Source organism: Nasonia vitripennis, chromosome 2 (assembly GCF_009193385.2).
Source record: "Nasonia vitripennis strain AsymCx chromosome 2, Nvit_psr_1.1, whole genome shotgun sequence".
Lineage (NCBI taxonomy): Eukaryota > Metazoa > Arthropoda > Insecta > Hymenoptera > Pteromalidae > Nasonia > Nasonia vitripennis.
Window position 1 is genome coordinate 787,038 of NC_045758.1, and position 26,235 is coordinate 813,272.

The 26,235-nt window shown below is 37.1% G+C and overlaps 8 protein-coding genes and 1 pseudogene across 14 annotated transcripts in view; 1 reads left to right on the plus strand and 8 right to left on the minus strand.

Moving 5' to 3' along the window:
• The window catches only part of LOC100119043 (protein pinocchio), a 62,964-nt gene that overhangs the window by 17,444 nt on the left and 19,285 nt on the right, over positions 1–26,235 (plus strand). The window contains exon 1 of one of the 4 annotated variants that reach the window (XM_031922762.1): positions 19,612–19,672. The exons of 2 other annotated variants lie outside the window; for them this stretch is intronic. In XM_031922762.1, the coding sequence (XP_031778622.1) occupies positions 19,627–19,672 (46 nt within the window). In that variant the 5' untranslated portion in view covers positions 19,612–19,626. Of the gene's footprint in view, positions 1–19,611; positions 19,673–22,153; positions 22,257–26,235 lie in introns of those variants that run through there. One more of the 4 variants, XM_031922761.1, reaches the window with a different exon arrangement.
• Positions 1,568–5,852, minus strand: Or105 (odorant receptor 105). Of its 2 annotated transcripts, XM_032596347.1 has the most exons (6): positions 4,956–5,852; positions 2,801–4,884; positions 2,348–2,737; positions 2,078–2,285; positions 1,850–2,005; positions 1,619–1,771 (listed from the first exon to the last, which is right to left on the minus strand). In XM_032596347.1, the coding sequence occupies exons 2-6, from the start codon at positions 3,184–3,186 to the stop codon at positions 1,721–1,723; spliced, it is 1,191 nt and encodes a 396-aa protein (XP_032452238.1). In that variant the 5' UTR covers positions 3,187–4,884; positions 4,956–5,852; the 3' UTR covers positions 1,619–1,720. The 2 variants fall into 2 exon arrangements, with proteins under 2 accessions (NP_001164401.1, XP_032452238.1); NM_001170930.1 differs by lacking the exon at positions 4,956–5,852 and having other exon boundaries at positions 1,568–1,771; positions 2,801–3,226.
• Or104PSE (odorant receptor 104 pseudogene) lies at positions 4,089–5,443 on the minus strand (annotated as a pseudogene).
• On the minus strand, positions 6,103–7,893 carry Or103 (odorant receptor 103). Its single transcript, NM_001190593.1, has 5 exons — positions 7,508–7,893; positions 7,038–7,424; positions 6,734–6,941; positions 6,508–6,660; positions 6,103–6,153 (listed from the first exon to the last, which is right to left on the minus strand). Exons 1-5 carry the CDS (start codon positions 7,891–7,893, stop codon positions 6,103–6,105), a joined length of 1,185 nt encoding a protein of 394 aa, NP_001177522.1.
• Positions 8,858–10,435, minus strand: Or102 (odorant receptor 102). Its single transcript, NM_001190592.1, has 5 exons — positions 10,032–10,435; positions 9,591–9,962; positions 9,308–9,515; positions 9,086–9,241; positions 8,858–8,911 (listed from the first exon to the last, which is right to left on the minus strand). The coding sequence occupies exons 1-5, from the start codon at positions 10,433–10,435 to the stop codon at positions 8,858–8,860; spliced, it is 1,194 nt and encodes a 397-aa protein (NP_001177521.1).
• Or101 (odorant receptor 101) lies at positions 10,989–13,022 on the minus strand. Of its 2 annotated transcripts, none has more exons than XM_016983246.2 (5): positions 12,415–13,022; positions 11,947–12,336; positions 11,664–11,871; positions 11,469–11,582; positions 10,989–11,347 (listed from the first exon to the last, which is right to left on the minus strand). In XM_016983246.2, exons 1-5 carry the CDS (start codon positions 12,816–12,818, stop codon positions 11,291–11,293), a joined length of 1,173 nt encoding a protein of 390 aa, XP_016838735.1. In that variant the 5' UTR covers positions 12,819–13,022; the 3' UTR covers positions 10,989–11,290. The 2 variants fall into 2 exon arrangements, with proteins under 2 accessions (XP_016838735.1, NP_001177520.1); NM_001190591.1 differs by having other exon boundaries at positions 11,291–11,347; positions 11,427–11,582; positions 12,415–12,818.
• On the minus strand, positions 13,399–14,854 carry Or100 (odorant receptor 100). Its single transcript, NM_001190590.1, has 5 exons — positions 14,451–14,854; positions 14,015–14,389; positions 13,735–13,942; positions 13,512–13,667; positions 13,399–13,446 (listed from the first exon to the last, which is right to left on the minus strand). The coding sequence occupies exons 1-5, from the start codon at positions 14,852–14,854 to the stop codon at positions 13,399–13,401; spliced, it is 1,191 nt and encodes a 396-aa protein (NP_001177519.1).
• On the minus strand, positions 15,780–17,281 carry Or99 (odorant receptor 99). The gene is made up of 5 exons (NM_001190589.1): positions 16,896–17,281; positions 16,423–16,809; positions 16,145–16,352; positions 15,901–16,056; positions 15,780–15,836 (listed from the first exon to the last, which is right to left on the minus strand). The coding sequence occupies exons 1-5, from the start codon at positions 17,279–17,281 to the stop codon at positions 15,780–15,782; spliced, it is 1,194 nt and encodes a 397-aa protein (NP_001177518.1).
• Or98 (odorant receptor 98) lies at positions 17,790–20,289 on the minus strand. 2 transcript variants are annotated; one of them, XM_031922469.2, is made up of 5 exons: positions 19,330–20,289; positions 18,555–18,915; positions 18,275–18,479; positions 18,035–18,190; positions 17,790–17,964 (listed from the first exon to the last, which is right to left on the minus strand). In XM_031922469.2, exons 3-5 carry the CDS (start codon positions 18,443–18,445, stop codon positions 17,911–17,913), a joined length of 381 nt encoding a protein of 126 aa, XP_031778329.1. In that variant the 5' UTR covers positions 18,446–18,479; positions 18,555–18,915; positions 19,330–20,289; the 3' UTR covers positions 17,790–17,910. The 2 variants fall into 2 exon arrangements, with proteins under 2 accessions (XP_031778329.1, NP_001164458.1); NM_001170987.1 differs by having other exon boundaries at positions 17,911–17,964; positions 18,555–18,944; positions 19,330–19,712.

Here is a 26,235-nt window from a genome sequence, read left to right on the forward strand (position 1 = left end):
ACCGCGAGCAATTCCATCGGGACTCGTATACAATAATGACTCTGCTCTCCTTTCCACGTCGCCGCGCGCTTTTTGCCGCGGATTTTCTAATTTACCTCGACCGTCGAGTATATTACCCCATCTCTCGTACACAGCGTACGACGGAAGAGTGGAAAGAGAAAAAAACGAGAGCGCGCCACGCGCCACATTTCTGATGGCTATAAGGAAACGTCGATTTGTCAGAGAAGATTGCGCCGCCTCGACGTTCAACCTTGGCTGGTCATAAGGCGCGTGCACGCGACGGCGGTACACTCCTTCCAATCGCTGTATTTTTTCGCGCGAGTCCGTGTATACGAACGAGTATAGACACAGGCGGGTCATTTCCGTGCGCCGACCTTCCTAGGTCGAGCGACGATAATGTGGAAACTCGTCGACTTCTTCGAGATGCTCTCGGCGAGATTGAGCGAGCGTAACGGGGATGATTTATTTTGCGCGAATATGCATGCGTATAATGACATGTTATTAAAAAGCCGCCGAAGAGAAATGCGAGTGAGGAGAGATTTCGCGCGCTGCACCGTGCAGGCCTCGAACGAGGTCGACGTGCTCTTATCGGCCGCCGCATCGATAGCCTGTTGACGAGCTCTTTCTTTTTTCGGCGATTGGCCTCGCGCGATACGGCCGCCTCGTTGAGAAACGTGCGATTAAATAAATAAAAGCTGCAGCTCGATCCGCTGGAACAAAGAATACACACCTTATATAGGTTCTCTGCGAGTCGCGAAGCGCAGCTGGATTTTTTGCGCCAGCTCGTCTCCATGGCAGCGCGGCGAAACCTTTTAGCCCCGCGTCCGATCCGTCGTTTCTTTCCTTTTTCAAACGACTCGCCGCTCATTTCTCTATTAAACATGGGTCGGGCATCCGAAGGATCGGAATTGCGCGCTGCCGGCGAGTATCCTTTGTTCCGCTCCACTCTCGGCTTCTTCCTCGAAAGCACCACGTCGGCGCATATAGCTGCCGTCTGCGCCGTCCTTTTGGCTTTTTTCTCACTTTCTTCTCCGCGGGCTTCCACTGGCACTCGTCTGCAGCGGGAGCGGGTGAACGCCTCGTGAGAACGTGACCTCCTCCGCTTCTCTTTTCTCTCTCTCTCTCTCTCTCTCTCTCTTTCTCCGATATCCTTCTCGTTTTTCTTCTCTTCGCTCTTTCTCTCGTCGCTGTCGACTCTTTTTCCGCGCGCGCTCCGTATTTCCAATAATAATTCCTCCTCTGTTTATCGCGATGGGTACTTTTCCAGAGATGCGAGAGTCTGAAAATGTGAAATTAGATTTAACGATCTATTAGAGGCAATTTTCGCGCTGATGCCGAAAGCTCGCGTGCCTTAGTTTGTTCAGCTTGCAGTTTTTAATTATACTTTGTCTATCTTTTCTCTTGGGCAACTAGTCGCGCTTCAACTGAGATTATTGGTCGTGGATACGAAACCAACTAAAAAGGTGAACCGGCGAATTGGCATTTTTACGAAATCATACTCGATTGGAAGAAAGTATCAGGTTGATAAGATTGAAGGTGCAGTGATTGAACGAACAGTGCGCTATTCTAGACTATGTACAAATTTACTTAATAAATATATACATCTGTAAACAATTCGTTCATCTCGCCAGTCTTACGATTTCTGGTAAAATATATATTTTATTGTATGCGTTTGTATCTAATGTATTCGGAATTCGGTATTACAATTGGTGGTTGCCGTTCACGTGGTTTGCTGTAACACACTCAATGCGGAGTACGATGTCTTCATGATCTGAAAGAAACAATCGTTAACACATTCAGACTTATACGCGGTTGAAACTGAATGTACTCACACCTTTATGATACTAACACTCAAAAATGACCTGAGGTTCATGGAAACGAAGTAACCAGCCCTTATTTGAATGGGTTTCGAAGAGCGAATCATCACTATTATCAGGGTCTTCCTAGCAGTTGGTGATAGTCGAACCCAATCCATGTCATATATTGAATTCGCAATTTCTGAGCTCTGTATGAATGATATAATAATATGATCATAATCTGGTTATAATGAGATAGACACTGTCGGGCGAAATCTTACATGAAGCATAACTTCGTTTCCGTACCAACAAGGCAGATATATTTGGAATAGAGATATTGAAAACAATCCTAACGACGTGATAAAATCCACATTAAGACCGATTTTCGAAAAGGATAACAGATATACGTTGATGCAAATATTGGGTACAACGACAATCAGCACAGCAATTAACCATCCCGAGAAGTTTCTATTTATCTTATTCGCGTAGCTGCATAACAACATGATTACATGTTCAGTACAATCTATACAAATCAGATGATAAATGATTACCTGTAGACGAACTGATGGTCACAAATGTACTGTTTCATCAGTGCGATTTCCACTTTTCTTTTCGTCGAAGACAAGTGCAAACGGCCTTTCACCTGTTCGTAATGCTGAAAAAAATGTTTGAATCGATGTTTAAGTAATTTTAACTGTATGCACGACTGTAGCATAAGGCCGGACAACATTGTATCGGCTCCTATGTGCATCGAGATCGTAGCACCACCAACGAACATCTGCTGAACGTAGGCCAGCCAAAAGTAGACGGGCTTATTTGTGTCGTAAGGATACCAAGCTGGGGCTGGAAATTCGATGTCTGCATTCTGCTTCATCATGGGGCCGACCAGTTTTATGGTCACTCCGGCTAGACAAGCGCCTGCATATATCAAGTGAATTCGCCTATAAAATTACACACTGACAAAAATAGGCAAATACATGAGTTCTTGTTAAAAATTCACTCACCAACTTTCGAATTTGTAGTTCTGTAAGATTTTCTTCTCCGAATCGTCCCTTGGAAAACGCCAACGGTCTTCAAAACCTATCGTTATAAGTTTTGCAATACGCTTGCGAGTCAGCAAAATATTCAGTGCTTTGTATAAACCATTCATCAACGACGTCAGTATAAAAAATACATCTAGCTCAAATCGTTTATTACGTATTATGATAATTAAGTTAATAAAAACTTCGGTAGTGAGTAAAATTTCAGATATTATCACAATACACGTAAACGCAAAGTAGAAGCGTCTCAGACGCGGTTGCACGTGTTCCGGGCACCAAATACCCCATAGCGTCAATATGTGAAATGGAATAGGAAGTACTTGGTGCTCTAAAGTTTTGCGAATGATCATATCAATCTGGCTCTTCAGTTCCGCTACGCAGAACTTGTCTGAAAAGCGCTAGCGAAACTGCTGTGTTGGGAAAATAGCATAGCAACAAACTGAAAGGAATGACGTAGTTGTCTCTGCTGAGACAGGGACATATGAATAATCCCGTGACAATAAAAAAAATGTCGATATTATAGTGATTAATTTTGCAGCACTGCCGTGGATGGCAGTGCCAAGCTCCTGCGAGTTCTCCGACTGCTTTCGTAATTTAAACTTTAAAAATGTATTGTTTTACTTCTCGGTGGTGCTTATTTTCTTACGCGCTGGCTTGAAAAAATCATAGCTAATAATTACCTTTAAGCAGAAGTTTTCGCGTTTGCGCATTGTAAGGTTTCACTCTTTGTGTTTTTACTTATACCTGCAGTACATTTCGAACAGTCGATGACAGTTGTACTTTAAAGTAAAAGAAAAGTATAGAACTCAATAAAAATGTTCAAATCGTGGTATTTCTAAAAACTAAGTAAATATATTTGCTGTTTGAAGAGAGCTACACACTGTTTAGCGCTGATTTCGTTTTTTATTTAAATTATATTGTACAGACTAATATTTTTTTGTCTAATACACGTATACATTTGATCATTAAGAATACCAACACCATGGTATGTGAAGAGCTTGGAATCTATAAAAATACTTTGTGACTTGGATGTAAGTACAGTCCTATAATTCATCAGATTTTCATTTGGATGTTTGTTAAAGAAGATTCAACGCCGTATACGATCCTTTGATAATCTGCAATGGTGTATTAGTATAAAAACCCTCACAATTATTTAATACATGTATGTAAATTGTATATTATATGCAAAAAGCGGAAGGATGTACTGGCCTCAAGTTGCAAATAAATAAAGTTTGCACGTAAAAGTAGCAACCATTATGAAAGAATCCAAATTCATAGGAAGAACGGAACCAACTGAGAATTGAATTGGTTTCAACGATCTCGCCATAATAATTATGAGAATTTTTTGAGTTGAAACATACAGCATATAGTCCAATCCATTTCATAAATAGCATTTTTAACTTGGATACTCTTAAATTTAAACAAAATGCATATGTATGCATTATGCAATGTGAAATACGTTATTCAACGGTAAGTGCTGATTGTAATATTTACGACAGCTGTGAATGCTTACATTTAGAGATACGTCGTTACCATACCAACAAACTATGAAAAATTCTAAAAAAGCTGACGTTGTACAAAAGAAAGTAGCGATATATTGTAAATTTATATAGTCTCTATATGCAGATAGAGCATACACATTTATACAAATGTTAGGTATCTTCAAAATAATGAGCATATCTTGAAATTGGCTATTAAGATCATCCCCAAATCTAAAGAATTGCATAAGATCTATTAGTGTAACGTACCTGCATATACGTTCGTGATAGTGTATGCACTCGAAAATCATATTTTTAGGTGTTCATTTTTTATCAATTTAATTTTGATATTTATTGGTGTTAAATTTTGTAGTCGATACTTGAGAACATCAATTTGACACGATGACTTCAGTAACAAGCCAACAAATAGTGTATCTATTCCAACATGCGCAGACACTGCTGAAGAACCAAGAATAACTTGATTCAAGTATGTAATCCAAAACCAATATGGATTTCCAATAGGATACGGGTACCACGCCTCAACTGGTAGTGGTATAATAATGTTGACTTCTGCAAGTGGTGATAAAGCTTTCAGGAAAACAATAACTATCATTGATGTTGAATACGTCATTGTAACTTACCTATAGTATTCAACTTAAATTGATGAATTTATCTTAAACATTTTTTCATAGCATTTAATATGTTTTCATACCTAATTCTCGTGTTAACTTTTTTTATGTATTTTATCCTCGTGTGCGTCTCTTGGGTTCATCCATTCATAGTCAAAATAACTTTTTATCAAATTTCTTATATTTTCTCGATTTTTCATTATTTTTATGGCTTTGTATACACCAGTTATATTAGCGCTGACAAAGAATACATTTATCAATTTAAAATTATCTGTGCCGAAACTTAATATAAAATATATGAGCATTTCAATAGAAATCCGTGAATCTAAAAAAAATATTAAGGCAAAGTACATTTCGTGCACATTTTTTATTTGTAACGACCAAGTTTGCGGTCTCCAGATTCCCCAAAATGTTAAAAGTAAAAATTGAAATGGTAACAGTTTATATTCAATATTGCTTTTTAATATTCTAGTTACACCAGGGTTTGTATATTTTTCCATTATTAGAGGCAGAAAAGTACAATATTTTTTATTCTTGAATTTTTTTTACCCAATTGCATTGGTTTCTACAAAAATATACAATTTCACTTCTTTCTATCTTTGTATTTGGTAATGTATCATTTTTTAAAGATTTTTTTGTGTTAATCTTGTAGACTAGTTTACGTCGCAATAATCTATCTTCATGTAAATATCTATTACATATCTAAACTTCAATGAATTGTTTTTCCTCTGCATGGTATCTTTTAAAGGGCTATTTTCTTACAGGCTTCTTTAAAGAATCATGCATAATCATAATTACATTTGCACAGTTGAATTAAAGCAATTCGTGCGATTGTGCAGCCTGCTTTTAACCTCGCTCATTCCAGCGTTACCGACTGTTGGAAGAACTTGAAGTGATATTAATTATGAGAAAAGTATTAAAATAATTATAACGTCTCTGAAGTTATTAATTTTCGCTGCGTATATTTAAATCTGTGTGTAGATGTAAAGAATAAATAAACATACATTATAGCATTTTACCTATAGAAAGGTGTAAGAAAAATAGTTTTATTTATTACTAATCTTCAATTTCTCGAGTACACTTATATACATTTTTCTGTACATTATTTCATTGTTATATTAGTATAAATAATAATACATAACGATAGGTTGCATTTTTTTCACGATGTTTTCTGTAGTACTCTATATGCTGAATATGATGTTTTGATAATCTGAAAATTATTGTTGATAAATGCGTTTGTAATTTTTTGACCTTAGAACTAAAACGTTGATATGATTTTTCAACGTATATGGTATAAAACACGGTTTGGTTGTAAAAATAGTATATTGTACGTCAAGGGCGAAAAAAAGGTTATTTCCGACATGTACACAATTTGCTACCCTAACGGAGTGGGGGTAATCGTACTTAATAAAACAATCTATATCATATTAAGCGTGCTTTTACATGCACATAAATACAATTAAAAGTTGTAGCATTATTTTTTGCTCTAGGTTGAAAAAGTACTACTTGATGCCTGATTTATATGCACGTAAAGGTATATACTCAAGGCATATGCAAGACATACCTCGATAAATGAATCGATATTCATTATGAATGTTCCAGCTGCAAATTGGATTGATCTTGTTGCTCTAACCATTATTGTCAAAAGTTTCTTTTTGGAAGAAATATTTAGAGATAGCCAATTAGTTGTGTATGCTGTATTTGCGACATCAATACTCTGTGGATATTCATTCCTGTTTATTGAAGTGACTACTTATCCCTTGTAAAGTAATGTACCTACATAAACTTACGAGAAGAATAATTTTGTTCCCATACCAACAATATAAAAATATCTGCATTAAGCATGTAGTGAAGCATAAGAAAGAGTCAACCAAATGTAAAGTAATTCCACCTCTATGCTGTGACAAAAGATAAACATTGATACATATGTTTGGTATCGTTATCATTACTTGGCCGGCTAGTATTCCTCTAAATTCTTGATTTAAATAGTTCCCTAATCTGTACTATATTAGTTTGTCAAAAAAATAAATTCACAATCACGATTCTTACATTTTCTCAAAATAATATAAGCATATAATTATAATGTGAACCCACCGAAATATACATTGATGTTTAAATGCATAATTTGCAATTATAACATCTGATATTTTTATATTTCTTTCTATATTTTTTTCCTCTTGCAAATCTATATCTGTAGAAAATGTCTTCTGTAAACGATATTGTAATAGTTTCAATTGGATGCACATTTGCAAAATGAGTCCGACGAATAAAGAGTCGACACTTATATGTAAACATATCAAAGGTATACCACCCATTAGTTGTTGAGTGTATGCAAATAAATAGTTTTTCAAATTACTTGTATTATATGGATACCAAGCCTCGATTGGCAAAACCCATGCTGAATTCGAATTAAGCATTGGCATGATAGCCTTTGTAGCTAAGCCTGCTATTATACCAATTGCATAAACTTGGGTTACCCATCTGAAATATTTATATATTTTAATAATTTGAGAGTTTACTTAAAATACGGCTGAAAGCAATTGTCATGAATCGAGTTATCAAACCTTGTTTCGTGTGCATAATGGTCAATAATTTGTATTTCACGATTATCAAACGGTCTGTACCATTCATCATCAAACGATAATTTCAGCATTTGTTGTATTTCTTTTCGTTTTTTCAATACGAAAAATTCTTTGTACATTGCATATGTCAAGGTACTTATTGCAAAAACGTTTTCATAGAAATATTCACTTTCGTTTTTAGTAATGATAAGGTTCACAAACATCGATGCCCAAAAAAGAATACCAGAAATTGCTATGGTTGTTGTATACATATTATATGATAATTTTAATAATGATGTCCAATTGCTGGGGCACCAAACTCCAGAAAGAGTAAAAATATAAAATTGCATGGGAAGTGCTCGATACTCCAAACATTGTGATAAATCCATTGTGATATTATAAATATTAGTAGATTTTTTAGATATTCATCTTTAGCAATATTATTTAAATATATTATATATTTAACTTTCTTTACTTTTACTCAAGAAGTTTAAAATCAACATATCTAAAAAACCAGAGAACCCTCGGCATTTTTTTTTCAAGTCATCGAACTATATTTTCTGCTCGGGAGCTGCTTAATTAAACATGCTGACAGTAAAGCCGTGGATGTCAAATTGCAAACTAATTTTCTGTACTTAAATCATCTGCTTGATAAGTTGTTATTATTAAAATGGTTTCTTTAACGTTTTGCATTAGATCTTTTCCCTCACTTATTTCGTAATTGATTATTTAAACCTTTGCTACGATTTGAAAGGCGTATCGAAGAAATAGCTGCGGTTGCGCAGTACGTGTTGTACGTTTCTTACTGAAGCAATGCCGACAGTGTACTTGTCATTGCGAGAAAAATAGATTTTATGTTTACGTTATTTGTTTTAAAGTGGTTTTGTTTAAGAGTGAAGTTCAAAATATTATTTTGATGCTTGAATATTGTAGGGGGAACAAAAGATATTCCGAATATTGTGACAATGTTTAATCACACACACTATTATATTATTTTCGTGTAACATTTTATATATATGTAACAAATCGATTACAATGAAATGCGAATACCGAAAGGTGGAAAATAAATTTTTTAATATTTAGATATTGGTCATCATTTCTTTAATCCATAATTAACTGGCTGACAAACGTGTACATAGAATTTCAAATAAAATATATATTTAGAATTCAATGTCTTTTTTATGATAGATTTGGACCTTCGTTGGGAATATATAAACATAGTGGAGTATAAAAACTATTTAATTTATACAAAGCATTAAAAGAATTAGTTGCTATTTATTTGTATAAAAAATAATATACTAATTTACTCATTGTAATTGCAAAATAGTAATCTCGAGCTAGACTCATGCATTGTTAATTTGTTGTTTGCTGGAGTAAATTGAATGCTGTGTATGAAGCTTTAATGATCTAAATTAAATAAAAGTAAAAAATGTTAATTTGTATGGTAATGAAAAGTATATAGTTATATTTTATTATCAAAATATGATATTATAGTTAAAATTACATGAGTGAATTAAATTAATGCTTACGTTTTGCAATATTTGTAATTTTTTGTAAGCATTAAATAATAAAACAACTTACTTTTATAAATGAGTCTAGATTCATAGGGATAATGTACGCAACTGAAAATTTAAGTGGTTTTGATGCCCTTAACATTATAAAAATAAGAAGCCTCTTTGTCGATACGTGAAAATTGGTCCAGTCCATTTCATAAACTGCATTTATCACTTGTAAACTCTGGAAAGTTATGTGTTAAAAGCATTTATTTTGTTTGATGAAAATTGATTATTTCACTTTATTTACATCGAAAGTTGTTTCATTGCCATACCAACAGGCTATGAAAAATTGCAACAATGCGGATGTTGTACTGAAGATAGTCGCTATGTACTGAACATTTATATTACCCTTGTAAGAAGATAGAGAATAAACATTTATACATATGTTTGGTAAAGAAGAAACTACTAAAATAAAGAGAATTTCCTGAAATTTATCATTCAGATCCCCTCCAAATCTATAAAAGCAGGTATATAGTAATTTCATAAAAATTGCTTAATATTAAGTTCTTGTTAAGCTTGAACTAATTTACCTGTAGATACGTTTATGATGGTATATACAACGTAAGACTACGTTCTTTTCTGAATATTCTTTGAGCTTCGCGAAATTGCATTCTTTAAGTAGCATTAAATTTCTCAATCGATAATTAAGTAAATGTATTTGTCCAGAAGTTTTTAACAACAAACCAACAAATAAAGTGTCTATTCCAATGTGAGCGCCGACCGCTGAAGAGCCAAGAATTACTTGATGTAAATAAGTAATCCAAAACCATCTCGATTTTTCGATAGAATATGGGTACCAGGCATCTACTGGCAAAGATATACCATTTGATTCTGCTATTGGCGACATGGCTTTTAATAAAACTATTCCTATCATAGAAGCAGAATAAATAACGGTAACTCGTCTGGAAACATGAAGAATCGAATTCTTTAAATTACATTTATTTACCAATTAAAATTAGTACATGGTGTACCTTATTCTCAAATCGATTTTTGAATTAATTTCGTGTTCTACTGAATCGTGTGATTTAGTCCACTCGTAGTCAAAATAACTTATAATAAAATACCTCAGAACTTCTCTATTTTGCATTAATCTTATAGATTTGTAAACTGCCGTTATGTTCGCGCTTACAAGAAAAAAGTTGATTAGTTTAAAATTATCAGTACCAAAACTTGATACAAAATGAATAAACATTTCTATGCAAATTAGAAAATCTAAAAAAAATATGAAAGTGAAGTATACATTATGAGCAGTCTTAGATTTTAGTGACCAATTACTTGGGCACCATATTCCCAAAAAAGTTAGTAAAAAAAATTGAAAAGGTAAAATTTTGTACTCAATATTGTTCTTTACTATTGCTGCCAATGTGCTATGCATAATTTTGAAGTTTTATTTGACTAATATTTATAAAAAAGCCTTTGTAGCTTGTTTATAAAACGTAGTTTAAAAGTATTGAACTCAACTCTACCTAAGTTGTTTTAAAACTGGCGTGTTATCCATTCCCACTACTTTTGTCGTGTTGCTTCTTTGTAACCAACTCTTTAAAAATTAAAAAGAAAATAAGAACCTGTTGGTTGGCTAGGAAATGAAATAAACGTTTTCTTCCGTTTTATATGTGGCATGTAATAAAGTTTTCACTGCAGCAATAGTAGATGTAAGCCATCTTACTCCAGGATCATCTTTTATTTTCTATGTAGCGATGTTTTCTTATACCGTATGAGTAAATAAATTAGATTTTCCATCTTTCTTTAAACTGACGAATTGCGATTGCGCACTAGTCTCTTGTGAGCATATTTTGTCGTCGTTATACACAGTTGCGAACTATCATCTGATGTAGTAACATACTATACTTGTAACTTTTTAGAAAATAATATCTGTAATTTGGCCGTATATATTGCGTTACTGTACTGATACACTTATTTTATACAAGTTTTCGATCTCGCAAGTTATTTATTAAAGTTCAGAAGTTTGATACAACATCAACGTAAATTAAACGTTTCGTGAGGTGACTTACAACAAAGCACGTAATTTATCGATATATTAATGCGTCAACACGCAAGTACATTTATTTTCATGTATCTAATTGTATCATTATGAAATCATTATCGCACAAATCATAAATTTTACAGATAAATTATAAGCATAGCGATTTTTAATAAGAATCTTAAACGTATACCTTTTTCTTACCTGATTTGATAATATACCAAACGAAATAGAAAAATAAATAAATTACTAAGAACTAGAAGTCTGCTGAAGAAGGTTGAATGCTGTATATGATGCCTTAATAATCTAAAAATATGGTAAAATGTTAATTTCTTCTTTAAAAATTTCGAAATCACATCTTTGTTCAAGTTATAGCTTCACGGACTTTCAAAAATGAATCAACGTTCATTGGTATAATATAACCTACTGAGAACTCAATTGGTTTCAATGATCTGGCCATAACAACTATAAGAAGCTTCTGTGTAGGTGTATCAAGTTTGTTCCAGTCCATCGCATAAACAGCATTTCGAACTTCGACACTCTATAATAATTTATTAAGAATATTAAAATACTGTTATTTTGTTGGTATTTCATTATTATATGATTTTTATTAAAAACGTACATTTAAAGATACTTCATTACCAAACCAGCATGCAATAAAAAATTGTATAAACGCAGAAGTAGTTGAAAAAAAGGTAGCAATATAATCCATGTTTATGTTTTTTAGGTTGGATGATAAGGCATATATATTAATACAAATATTTGGCAAAGAAGATACAACTAGAATCAGAAGCATTTCTTGAAATATTTTATTGAGATCTTCTCCAAATCTAACAAAATGCAATGGTCTTTTCAGAGTTATTATGCATAGCTGCATAGGCTATGTTATATTTCTTAAAACTTACCTATAAATACGTTTATGGTGATGTATGCATTCTAAAATTAAGTGTTTTTGCACCGTTTGAAATGACTCAAATTTGTTCAAACTGATCATTTTATGGTCAAGTGAATTTCCTAATATTTGTAAGCGGTGCTTTAAAATATTTATTTGGCCTAACAATTTGAGTAACAGTCCAACAAAAAGAGTATCTATTCCTACGTGTGCGCATATAACAAAAGAACCAAGTATAACTTGGTGGACGTATGTTATTCCAAACAACACAGAATTTTCGATATCGTATGGATACCATCCATCTGCTGGTAATTGAATAGCAAGTCCAGATTCTGCTATTGGTCCCAAGTCTTTCATCAAAATGATGCTTATCATCGATATAAAATATGTGACCGTAATATGTCTATCCAAAATCATTCAAATGTTATATCTCACAGGTTTTTGATTCAAAAATATTTATATTGGAAATTTGTGCTCAAACCTAATTCTTGTATTGATTTTTTCGTGTATTTCATTTTCTTCGTCATCAAGCAATTTTATCCATTGGTGATTAAAATAGTTTCTTACAAAACATCTTATGATTTTACGATTTTTCATAATTTTTAGTGATTTATATACACCAGTTATAGACGCACTTACAAAAAACAAATTTGTTAATTTGAACTGCTCTGTACCGATACTTAAAATAAAATAAATGAGCATTTCAGTACACATTATAAAATTTAAAATTAAAATAACTATGAAGAGTATTATGCTTGTATTTTTAAGCCTGCGTGGCCAATCTTTTGGGCACCAAATATTCCAAACTGTTAAAACAACAAATTGAAAAGGTAACAACTCGTATTCGATATTACTTCTAAGTATACCGACAAATTTTAAGTGCATTGTGTGTTTCCGCCCTTTAAGCTTATATTATACGAATTATACAACCAAACTCTTGATCAAAACTGCCAGAACTGAGAGAACGTATACCCCCATCATACTTCTCTAGTCGATCTAACTTTCTTTTCATACGCCAAAAAAATTACGATCATTAAACAAATATGACTTGTCTTACCGGTAAAATGAGAGATGTGGTATATGTTCTATGTGTTGAGAATTCATTTATTCCAGAAAAACGCACAATCTTCTGTATGACGCATAAATTGCGTTTACCGCGCACTAAATAACTTAGTACACGTTTTCTTTGGCAAATAGTATTGCGACTGCGCTCTAGTCTTTCTCAACAATGTATTTTTTGTTCCGTAAACAGTTATACTTGGTCTATAGCACTAGTAGCATCGCTATTATAAGCATATGTAGTGAACAAAGTGCTTTTCAATTTTTTTCATAAAACGTGAACTTTGATCATTACATGGTTAAGTAGTGAACTGATGTTTGGTAAAGCATTATCAGTTGCATAGGTTTTTTTTTCAGTAAAAATCTAAATCTAAATTTTTTATTAATATCAATATTTATGAATATTTCATGTTTGTTGGAGAACATTAAATGCTGAATTTGATATTTTTATAATCTGCAAAAATGACAATAAAATTATAAATAAATAGTGAATATAATGTATTTCACATCTTAACTAACTTTTATGAAAGATTCAATGTTCATTGGAATAACGTGTGCAACTGAAAATGCAATTGGTCTTAATGATCTAGCCATTATCACTATAAGCAGTTTTTTTGTAGGAACATCAAGTTTAGTCCAGTCCATTTCATAGATTGATTTTTTAATTTGTAAGCTCTACAAATCAAATCGTACGTTAGAATTATTTCAAAGAATGTAGAATTAACTTTCTTCAGATACTGACGCTTAAAAGAACTTCATTTCCATACCAGCAAGTTATGAACAATTGAATAAGAGATGAAGTTGTATTGAAAAAAATTGAAATATAATCCATGTTTATAATGCCTGAATATTTTGATAAAGTATACACGTTGATGCAAAGATTGGGTATCGAAGTTATTACCTGAATTAGAAGTACTGCTTGAAATTTATTATTTAGAACTTTGCTGAATCTAGAAAAAACGATAAAAAAGAAATTTAATTTCTCGACTCCAATTTATTTGAAATAATAAAACTAATCGTACTCGTAAATTTCGTTTTGATGATGTATATATCGATAAATAAATTTACGTCCCATGGCATTAAAGTGTTCAAAATTTTTGCTACACAAACTAGTTAAACTCTGCAGCCGATATCTTAATATATTTATTTGACAAACTAGCTTCAATAACAGTCCAACGAAAAGAGTGTCTGTACCGATGTGCACGCAAATCAGCGAAGAGCCGAGAATAATTTGATGAAAGTACGTAAGCCAATAGTTCAACGATTTTTGTATTGAGTACGGATACCAAGCGTCAACTGGTAGCTGCATAGTACTGTCAGGCTGTGAAAGGGCAGGTGCAATAGCATTTAACGCAAATATCCCAGCCATCGATGCAGAATAAATAACTGTAACTTTTCTATAAATTAAATTTTAGATCAATTAGTTGAAAATAATTTATAAATTATAATCTTACAAACCTTATTTGCGCCTGGTTACTTTCACGAATCATCCGTTCTTTCGTGTTAAGCGAACAAAGGTGTTCGTAATTAAAGTAATTCAACAATATTGTTCTAAACGATTCACGAATTTGCATTGTTTTTATTGCTTTGTATATTCCAGTAATTGTGGCACTCGTAAAAAATATATTAACCAATTTGAAATCGTTAGTTCCAATGCTCAATACGAGATAAATACTCATTTCAAAACAAATTATTATATCTAAGCAAAAAACGACAATGAATATGATATTACTGATATTTTTTAGCCTAACAGGCCAATCTTTTGGGTGCCAAATTCCCCAAATAGTTAACAATAAAAATTGAAATGGCAAAAGCTCATATTCGACATTAGCTTTTTGTATAGCAATTAGTTTTTCATGCATGTTATATTAATATTTTTTCTTGTTAGTATTATTGTTTTAATAATTAACTCAATATCTTAGTTTTATCAGAAATAATTAGATCTTGTCTTTGTGTATGCAGGGTTGGTACTAACGTAGCTGAAATATCTTTTATTTTTTCGCTGTACATATTAATAATGAAAAAGCAAAGAACTCACATCAAGCCAAATCATATGAAAAAAATATTATCATTTGTTTCACTGCTTGTCTATGTATAATTTTTCTAGGAATATACGCGAATTTGTATATTTTCGTGCAATGTGTTATTTTCCATGTAGCAATCTGCTTTCGCACGGTACGTGTAAATAAATCAAATTCGCAATTTCTCGCTGAAAGACAACTGCGTCTGCGCACTACTCAGTACAATTCAGAATTTCTGGTTGTCGGAGCAGTTCTGGAAGGTCTTCGGTGTTAGTAGCATGGTATATAATGCACTATTTGGTTCATTTTCAACGAACAGGACAACTACTTTTAATATTTCTACACTTATATGTGTTGTTGATTTTTATAAAAAATTAAAAGCGTTCTTATTTTAAATTAAAAAATTTATTTGTATTATTATAGATAACTACAGTTCGTATGATGATTTGAAGCAGGGTTTCGCTTACAAGTCTTAAGAATATGATGATCATCGACTATCAGAAAAATAAATAAAAATTTAATCTTGCAAGATAATAAACATAAAGCAAATATGAAGCAATGAGTGACTTTGATCTGACAATTTTTTCAATACTGTCAATGAAAGCATGTTTTGAAAAAATGGAAGTATTTAGTCTTTCATGTCTTCTTCTGTATTACAACAAATAAAATTAGATTTATTTGAAAACACAGTACAAAATATTCGCAACTATTATTTACAATGAAGGTATATTTCATGTTTTGCGTTGAAATGTGTTTGTGTAAACTTTTATTGAGCTGTGGTACGTTGAAGAAGATTAAATGCGGAATACGATGTTTTCATGATCTATAAATCGAAAATTTGAACGTTATATATCCATGCATTTAATTGTAAATTTGGGCAAACTTACTTTTATAAAGGTATCAATATCTAACGGGATTATTGCGACAGCAGATATCAAAAATATCTTTGATGATCGAGTTATCATTGTTAACATAATTTTTTTCGTAGACTGATCCAAGGCGAACCAATTGCTTTCATATAAGGCATCACCAACGTCACTACTCTGCAAATAACAAACGTAATTATTTCTATCAAATGTATGAAGTTTACATTGTATAACGCCATTAACACTCTAAATAGAATTTGCCTACACTCAAAAGAATTTCGTTTCCATACCAACAAAACATGTAAATTTGCATTAGTGATACTAACGCAAAAAAGAACGTCATGAAATATTTCAAATTTAATCTGTCTGTATAAATCGAAAGAAAATATACATTTATAATGACACTTGGTACAACTACTACCATTTGAGCCATGAGTATTGGCTTGAAAGTTTTCTGTAAATCATATCCAAACCTAAACAACAAAGAAGTAAAAAATAATCCAAAATTAAAGCTTATATTATATAAGGTACGGAAACTTTTACCGGAAAATACTCTCATGTTCGCGAACTCGTTGAGAAATTTTAGATTTTATAAATAACTCCCTATCCTTGATTGTTTGAGTGTTATTTTTATAGGTTTTCGAGTTTCCCAATTGCCTGAGTCTGTTTTTGAGAATATGAAGTTGATAATTCATTTGCAAAAGCAATCCCACGAACAAAGTGTCGGTACCTATATGCATACAGGTAAGCGTCACGCCGCTAATTATTTGGTGCAAATATGTTAAAGAGAATGCTATAAAATTGTCGGCGTTATAGGGATAACATGCATCCAATGGTAAAATTATAAATGTTCCTGATTCTAAGATCGGCGTTATTGATCTAAAGATGATTGATACTAAAATAAACGCTGCGTACGCGTACGATATATATCTGTAAAAAATTCCGATTGTTATTCATCTACGTTATTGTATATTTTTTATTCGTACACATGGCAAAAATACACTCGCTTCACCAACCTTGTTTCAGACAATATATTCAAATGAATGGTTGCTTCTTCAAAATTCTTAGGCTTATTCCACTCATTTTTCGTGTAATTAGAAATAAAATTCATCAATTTTGGTCTGTGATAGAGTATATTGATTTTTTTATACAGCCCGACTGCAATGCATATGGTAGCAAAAATATTCTCCAAGTCGATATTATCTTTGCCACTTTTTACAATGATAAATACAAGCATTTCAACTAAGAGTATTATCCCCAAAGACACTAGCACTGTAGTCACACATTTGTATATACGTTTTCTCTTTTTTGACCAGTTTTCAGGACACCATGTTCCGCAGAGCGTTAGAACCATGAATGGTATAGGTAAAAGTTGGTATTCAATGCTATCTTGAAACTTCATTCTGCGTTTCGAAAAAATTCTTCATGAGCTTGAAAATGCGAATTTCTATTCACGCAGCAAAGAATCACATCGATACTTTTGTAGAGTTCAGTTGCAACTGTCGTTGCTGGCACCCCCACCCTTGGGAATGTCTAGCTTACGCATAAATCTATCATTATCGACAACAATAATGTAATTGCCATAAACTGCGTTCGCCATTTGAATAATTACGGTAAAGTAGATAATTACTATATTTCCTATACACCCCTGTAAAAATTATACTACTTCCACGATACGCAGCGAGTCGTCACGACGCGAATTTTTAACCCGTTTATAATGATATCATTAAAAGCATAAATTTTGTACATATTCGAGAAGACCAGAGCTAGATTACACGCGACTGCGCACATTATCGTTGTCTTGATGAACGTTGCTAAGTGTCAGTTAAGTCTTTTTCTCTTGTGTTCCGGTTGTGTCTCATGTTTATGTAAAAGGTTAATTATTGCAAGAATGTAAATGTGTCAACAAAATTATTTCCAGCGCCACTTTATTAATAGAAATAGTCTTTTTTTTTTGCATTCGCAGTAGTAAAATAATTATTTTGTCAGCACTAAATACTTTGTCTTTAATAATCATTTTATAAACATTGGCTAATCTCCAGTAGACTGCAAAACGCTGAAGGCAGAATAGGATGTTTTCATGATCTGAAAGAACGATCATCTAACTGACAAATTCTCCAAGATTTCTAGAAAATGTTCGCATGCTCAAACTCACGCTCAAAAATGAATCAATATTCATGTTCATTATTGGCCCGACTCTAAATAGAATGGGTCTCGACGTGCGCACCATCATCATTAGCAAGTCCTTTTTGGATCTCGTTGAAAGAAGTGTCCAATCCATTTCGGAGATAGCATTCTCAACGTCCAAACTCTGAAACAAGTGAGAGATGCACGTGGATGTAAAATATTTTTTTCATTTTCAGGATCTGAATATTATCAACAACTCCTGCATTACGTTTAACGTGACTTCGTTGCCGTACCAGCAGAAAAAGAAGAGTTCAATAACGACCGCCGAGAAGAACTGGGTAGTCATCATGAAGTCCATGCTCGCGATCTTCTGAGTGGACAGCAGATAGATGCTCAGGCACAAATTCGGTATGGTTACAGCAATCTGTCCAAACAACATGACGTTGAGACTGTCATTGAGGATTTTCGCAAACCTGAAACCACTCAAAATCAATATACACCAATGTCATCTAGTTCGCCGAATAATCAAGTAGAATGCTATACTTTACTCGAAAATACTTTCGTGATCGCGAACGCAGTCGCCAATCAGTTTCTGCTCCAGCTTCTCCACGCGATCCGCTGCTCCCGTCTTGTTCCCTGCCACGACGCACGTATCCGCGATGCTGAGTAGTCTGTTTTTCAGAATCTCCAGCTGAGCACAGGTCTGTAACAGCAGCGCCGAGATGAGACAATCCTTAGCTGCGTGGGTCAAGGTTGCCACACCAGTGCCCAAAGCTTGGTGCCAATACAGGGTCCAGTAGCAGCTCGAATGGCGGATGTCGCAAGGACAGTAAGCATCCACCGGGAGTTTAATCTCGTCGCTGAGATCGAGCAGAGGTGCCACTACTCGCAGGATTATCGCGACGAAGACTGCAGTTGTAAAATAAACACTGATCTTTCTGGAGGAAACGTTCACGTACAAGTGGGTTTAGTATGCTCTTTAATGCACTTTTTCGAGTTTTGAGTGCACTGCGTATGTGAGAATGGGTGATATGATCTTATGTCACTTTGATGATTCGCACCTAAAACAGGGATCTAAAGAATTTTCGTCAGAGCTTGCATATGGGTTGAGGAGAAAAATGATGGTCGTACAATGGAATTCTATACGCAAGAGGAAATCTCATGGAATGTCCACACCGGCCCTTATTAATCATCGAATCAAGCCATTACTATTATATTGTACTTCAAAGACATTGTATCTACCATGAAAATTGCTACAATAAACAAGATATCAATATCATGATAAACGCAACGCAAAAAGGGCATGCACTACCGCACACTAACCTAATAGTCTTCCTGTATCGGTCCTGGATCTCAATCTCCTCGTCGTTTCTCAGATCTCGCCACCTGGTATCCTGAACGATTTCCAACATCTTGATGAATCGTCTCCTGGACAAGAGAACGTTCGTCGCCTTGAAGACGGAGTTGATCAAGGCGAACATGAGGAACACGTTGTCAGCGAAAAGGTCGTCGGTGGCGCTCATTTGGGTCACCCCTATCAACACCGTCAACGTGATGGTGACCAGAAGAGTGAGCATTATGACCGTGAAGCAGCTGTAGACGGCTCGGCGCCAGGTCGACATGTTCAGCGGTCGCCACCAGCCGCAGAATTTGAGGATGCGAAATGGTATCGGTGCTAAGTCTTCGTTCATTTGTTGGTTGTTCATTGTCTCGATGTTGTTCAAATGCAAACTTTGTATTGTCAGAGCGTATTTCGGTGTCGAACTGTACTACCCCGTGTACCGAAGTTCTACTGCGTATAACATTTCTCCTTTTTGCGCACTTCTGCGCTCGTTAATGATTAACCGAAAGGAAGTCTTTCGCCGAATACGAAAACCAGCTGTATTACCAATATATCAACCGAGTAACCGCAAGATGCCTGACTTATGCATGCGCGGATCTTTGATAGGCCAACTCTGCTCGTCTGGGCTTCTCAATAAATTAAGCCATAGTCCTACTTCCAAGAATTCATTGGCAAAATTTTCGCGACTGCGCGTTACGTTTTGAGACACAGCAGTACGCGTATACACGGCTCTGTCGCTGAACGAGCTTTTTGCACGCATCATCGCGCTGTTTGCTTTATTTTTAAACCCAGTGGATTCGTGTTTTATTAATATCTATACGCGACGCCTGTCATACCAGTGAGAATAGACGGACAATAGAAGAAAAAGTGTTTTGGCCAGTGGCCAGTCGCTGTCCGTAAGGCATAAATACTCTGCACGTGTGCTTCGTTAATCAAACTGCAACACACTGCTCTGTTCTAAAGTTTTGCATGCTAAGCTTATAGGCTCTGAGCGCCTGTTCATATTTGAATTTTGTGTTTTTTGTAACGCGTCTTATCTCTCGAGCACCTTGTTTCATGCGGAATGAAAAAGACACGCGCGATTCTGTGTGTAATACAGGCAGATAATTAAGAATCTTTAACAAAGCTCGTTGATAAAATCACGCATCGCTTTATTCTGGTTCGCGATCTCCCTGACGTCATATACACACTCTTTGTCAAAAAGCTCGTCATCGGCCTTTACACAACGCTCATTGTTTTCGATTCGCAAGCATCTTCGACAAAAACGGCTTATGCTCTGCGGGCATCTGAAAAAGATCGAGCATTTTTTTTATCATCGCATCGTTCTATGCACGACGCATTCCAGATCGGTTCAAGAATATCGCGTAAACATTAACGTTTTTTTCTCGACTGTTACGCAATATTTTGATATTATGAAGCAAATCGCCGGGGCCGGAGGTGAAAAAACTCGCTCGAGTTCATTTTCAGATATGTACATATTCCCCGCAGATAATAAGGGCTATTAAAGCTACAGCCTCGCGAGCGCGACAAAGTATATATCTCGCGCGCGGGCGAATTAGCTATGCAAAAGTCGCACGTCAGTTTTTCTTTCTTCTCCCCCTCAAGTCCCGCGCGATATCTTTGACGTCGAAAATAGGCATAATAATAAGAGCGTCGCCGTCGAGGGGAAACGTCCGCTTCCCTATCGCAATTACAACGAATGAATAATAGCAACGACGCGTATGTCTCTCCGCTTTTCCAACTAGCGTTTTTCTCGACTTTGTTTCGTGCATAACGAAAAATGTCGCGTCGCCAAGAAGTTTCATTTCCGCCTGTAATGTCAACCCTTCGGCGACAGGCACCGACAATTTTTCTTATGTACACACTTCGCCGTGTGTGCATACGTTGTGTGTCCTACCCCGTAATTATCCGCAACACTGTCTATGGATGTCGTCGTCCCCTCGCGACAATTTTATTTCGCTTCGGCGCTTCTTCTTCATAAGTAATGCGATGGAAATTTTTCCGCAGTAGTCACACGCGACAGGGTAGAAAAGAGACTATTCTCGCATCTGCGCAGTTTAACGCTCTCTCGAGGCTCCTTTGTCCAGCGTCTATTTTCGCATACGCGATCTGCACTTCATCTGCTACGCATATCTCGCTATTCGCGCGTCTGTGTTTTGCTTTCGCGGACGGCCTCAAGGCACTATTTCGACGCGAGGTTTTTTGCTTCGCGAAAAAAGATCATCGGTGCTACAAGCGTAAGTCCGTTGTCATTCGGCGCAGCATCGGTGTATAGATAGCAGGTAACGATGTTGTGCGGCTGCGGTAATCGTGAGAAAACGATTCCCTCAAATGTATAATGGCTCGAATGTATCGAGAGACTGATGTATCGTTTGTGTGTGTGTGTGTGACTTGTGGCAAATATATAAGTATTCGCGTACAACGCATCGCTTGCACGACATTGTGTTTATGTTTGGAAAAATACACTGTACTTATCATGATAAATACGCAGGTGGCGAGAAAAAAATACGCGAGAGAGGCAGATCCACGCACAAAACATCATCGGGAGAATCCGTTTCGCAAAGCCACGTAACATCGGCTCTCGCACAACTGCGCTTCGTCAACAGGATCCTGCGTAGCTGGCCCAAAAAACTCCACAACACACAATGCTCGAGCCATCGCCGAGCAAAACACGGATTGAGATTTAAATCTGTTTATTTTCGCTCTGGAGATGAGTCGAGCGCGCTGCATTCGAGAGAGAGAGAGAGAGAGAGAGTTTATACTTATTTTTGGGATTCGCATGAAAAACGTCAGCATCGCGAGGAAGATCATTGACAGAGGATGACGAAAGCCGCGATGTTTTTGTCTGGCCCGAATAAAAATGTTTATAGGGTCGTTCCGAGTGTTACTCGGAATTTCTCTATCACCGGCAAGTATATTCGATAATAGCTGAACATTGTACTCGGTAACTACTGTATAATTCGATAATCGCTGTTATGCTTTCACACGCGGAAGATGAATCAGATAAGATAAGAGGCGCGGCTTATCTGCGGCCATGCTCAATCTTGAGTAATGCCGTTTCCCAACGCGGCGCGTCGTCGATTTTGGGAGAATATCAGCGGATACTTACGCAGAGAAGCCTAATGTACATTCCCGTGCGAGATAAGATTGTTAAATAGTTCTATATTTTCTCCTCGATACGGGCCATTCTTTTCTGGAAAGTGCCATTCCCGCACGGCAAAGCACATAAAGACGGGATAACAAACGATAAAGTCGCCTAACGCAGGAGATCGACGATCAATATTTTCGTCGTTCACTCCCGAGAGGACTGCTGAACAAATACACACCGCTGGCCTATTTTCCTGCAAAATACGCGCGGATGATGCAGGTGATTTATCCGTGCGTTGACTCGCTTGCGTCGACGATCACTGACAGTTGAATCGATCGTCGATCTTTCTCCGCGCGCTCTCGCATTGGAACTCTCGATTTACATTTTATGAGAAACTATTCTAAACGCGTAGCTGCAGAAAGAATCGCCGCCGACCAGGAGGCATAAATCTCGTATGTGCGGATAAGGACCTGTTGAGGAGAAATAGACGAGCTATTAATCCGAGGCAGGATCCTTGGAACGATTCTAAACATAGCGAACAATAGGAACGGCATTATACCATACCGAACTAATAGCTCGGAAGATCGTATCCGCACGAGGCACACCATCGTCGAATTCACCACTCTGAGTCGCAGAGTACCGACATCTCGCGCGCGTTAGCTCGATTAGCATCTCGACTCTCCAAGTTCACGGGCGATCGCGCGCCGGGCTGACCTTGCCGCGGGAGAGCGAGTTCGTTCACTCCGAAATTAGAACGCAACGCCGCACGCACCGAAAATCGACTTTTATCGCGACTGGAGATGTAAACGGAGCGATGCTGCGAGCTTTTCTTTATGCCCAGAGCTTTCGGAGAAAATCGCGGGCGTCAGAGGGTATTTCCGATTGTTCTGGCGAACGTTCGAGTTTCTTTGTATCGAACATATTGTGGTAATAAGTTTCGATTCGATGTCGAGATGCTTCGGAGAAGAATCTTCTGGGGAATCCGCGGAGTCACGATGGAAACATCGAAGATTTTGAAAAACTTTCCTTCTGACGCAACGCTTATCACGGAGCTACATGAAAAAAGCTGTACCGACAAACATTCGACTAATTTCTGTTGTGCGTTACGAGTCTATGAATATTTACACGTCTCGCCGATCATGTTTTCTTGTTTTCCAATACGAGTATGTACAGCTCCTTATCGTCTCCAATTGACAATCTCAAGCAATGTAATGCTGATGTATTCAGCGATCGTGAATTTTTTCTCTCCTCTGTCTGGGCCCTACGGACTGGCTATATACGCTCTCGTCCGCCGACGTCAGTTGATCGAAACATATAGAATAAAACTGGAATCGTATTTTTACACGTGATCATCAGGTGTCAGCATTCAGCATCGGACTCCAGGCGCTTCTCGGAACAACCGCGTGATCGAGCACAATCACATTTACCGTTAACGCGAACCCAGTGATTTATCCCTGCAACGTGATTTCATCCGCAGAACTGCGTAGCTCGGACTTTACACCCATCTCTCACTCTCGAGCTCCGAGAGAGAGAGAGAGATGAAGAAGCTCCGAGGCATTGTCGGGCAGTCCAAGGTCTCGTGGTAAGGTGCCGCTTGGGATTCATTGAAGTGTCTTGCTCTCGCTTACATAAAGGACAGTGCCTCTCTAATCTCGCGCCACTGGTGCTTCTCATCTCTTGGTTTTGGCCAAGTCTCTCCTTCCGGGAATCCGCCTCGATTAAATTAGACTATTGCGGAGCTGTCGATTAGTTCTAATTGACAGGTGCGCTCCGGGAAGTTGTTAAAAGAGCATGAAATTCGTTCCAACGTTTATCGGGTAAAAATATCACGGGATATCAATGTTTATGCCGTCCGGTTGTTGCAACGAGATGGCGGTTGCGTAAGTTTTGGATTCTGATAAATGCAACGCTGTATTGTTGTGATTAATTGCGTGAAGCAACGCTCAGTGAATCACTGCTTTATGGAGCCGTTAATAAGGCGGTGCAACTCGCAGTAGGCGATCGTTTTTAGTCCATAGTGTGCGAAAAAGATCGCCGATTACAGGGAACCGCAGGTGATTACCGCGACTCACGTGTCGGCATATAGGTTGCATTTATGGAAAAAAAATGTCTGGTTTGCACGAAACCACGCCATCTTCGCAGCTACTTTTCCAAATTGCCTCGAGGCCGCGCACTGTGACATAACGCCTACGCTGTTGCGCTCATCGGCCAATTTCTTCGCGGATTATGCAACTCGGCGTGTTTCCGGTATCAGCATACTTGGTGCCGTCGGCTTTTTTTTTCCGCCAACCATCAGCTCGTCCGACGACTGTTGCATCGACGGTCAAAGCTCTGCAGCGCCGCGGTCAATCTTATCTCGATTTTCCCGTGGGAAAAAGCTCGAGGGTCCGGCTTTTTGGGAATTACACGGACGTGGGTAGGTTCGGAGATGAGATGGAGATTGGAGAATTTTCGGAAGAACAGTTTGACGGATCGCCGAGGTATTACTGAGAATTGGAAGCTCCTTGGATATGCATCTCGTGATGCGGTCTACGCATTTTCTTTTTTCGTAAGAATACTGCTTACTCAGAGGAGATTTCCATTCTCAACATTTTAATTGCACGTATCGTCTTGCTGTTGGCAAAAACGCTATCAAACTTTTTCCTCTCGTGCCGAGGCCGACGTTCGCCCGAGTAACTTTCCCTCGGATTGCAATGGTTTTAAACCGAGCAAAGTCTCATCCTCGGATTAGCTCGACGAAATCACGGCAAAGTGGAGAACAAAAGTTAGGAAAAGACCTTCGAAACGCACGCGCGCCTACAACGTCTATATTCTGCAGATGTCGTTCTCGGCACGCGCGAGCCTTTGTTTTGCCTTGCTTTTTGTGCTGCAGTTTTTCTAAGCCACTGGCGACTCTCGCCCCTCCTGTTATACAAATGAAATTTCTTCGTTTATGCAACGACCGCCGCGTGTATTTCCACTCGGGATTGCTCCTTTTTTCGCGCGACGACGATGTTGCGCAATTCTTCGTGTTTGTGTACACCGAACTCTTTCTCGTAAGATGTGTGTCCAGTTCACGGAAGTTTTCCCAATAGGACTTTGTTTCGTTAGACGGAGTAATCGAAGTTCAAGAGCCACGCGCCGGGTACGCTTTCAATTTTTGACTTTGGAAAGGACTCTCTAAAGAAACGTGGCAGGTTATTGGTTTCCTCGACGCGTAATTAATCAGGTGGCTATGAAGGTACAATGGATCGCATAGCGGTGCGCAGGCTTCGTTGGCATTAATCAGGAACGACCCCATCGCGCCTTCTCTCGTTTCTCGCTGTTACACGAGCGCAGTATCAATACGATGCAGCGCCTCGATCGTTATTCAAGCGTCGATCGCAGCCTCGCGCGGAATAAAACAATCTGAGAAAAATCCTCGTCCTCGGAATCATCCGAAAGCTCCGTAGCAATCGCACAAAAGATCGAGAGCGTAATCGCATTGAACTTACGATCATCCGGCGGCAGGGGGGAGCACGTGCAACTTTCTCCGCGCCCTTCTCCTTGCGCGCGATCGCGATATCAAGGCTCCCACCGCGGCGGATCGATCGCCGTCAGAAACGTATATCCTCGTCGGCGATCGTCCCTGATGATCGGACCTTCGCTTTTTCGGATGAAAACTGGATAGTATAGACTGGAGAAATCGGACGCGGGGGGGAGGGAGCAGGTTTGCAAGCTCTCGAGGTCGCTGGTCATCGAAGCGGAGAAGTTTGTTTTGGTTCGGAGGACGCTGCTGTGTGGGAGCATCGCGGAGATGGGGCTGTTGATCGTTGGAACG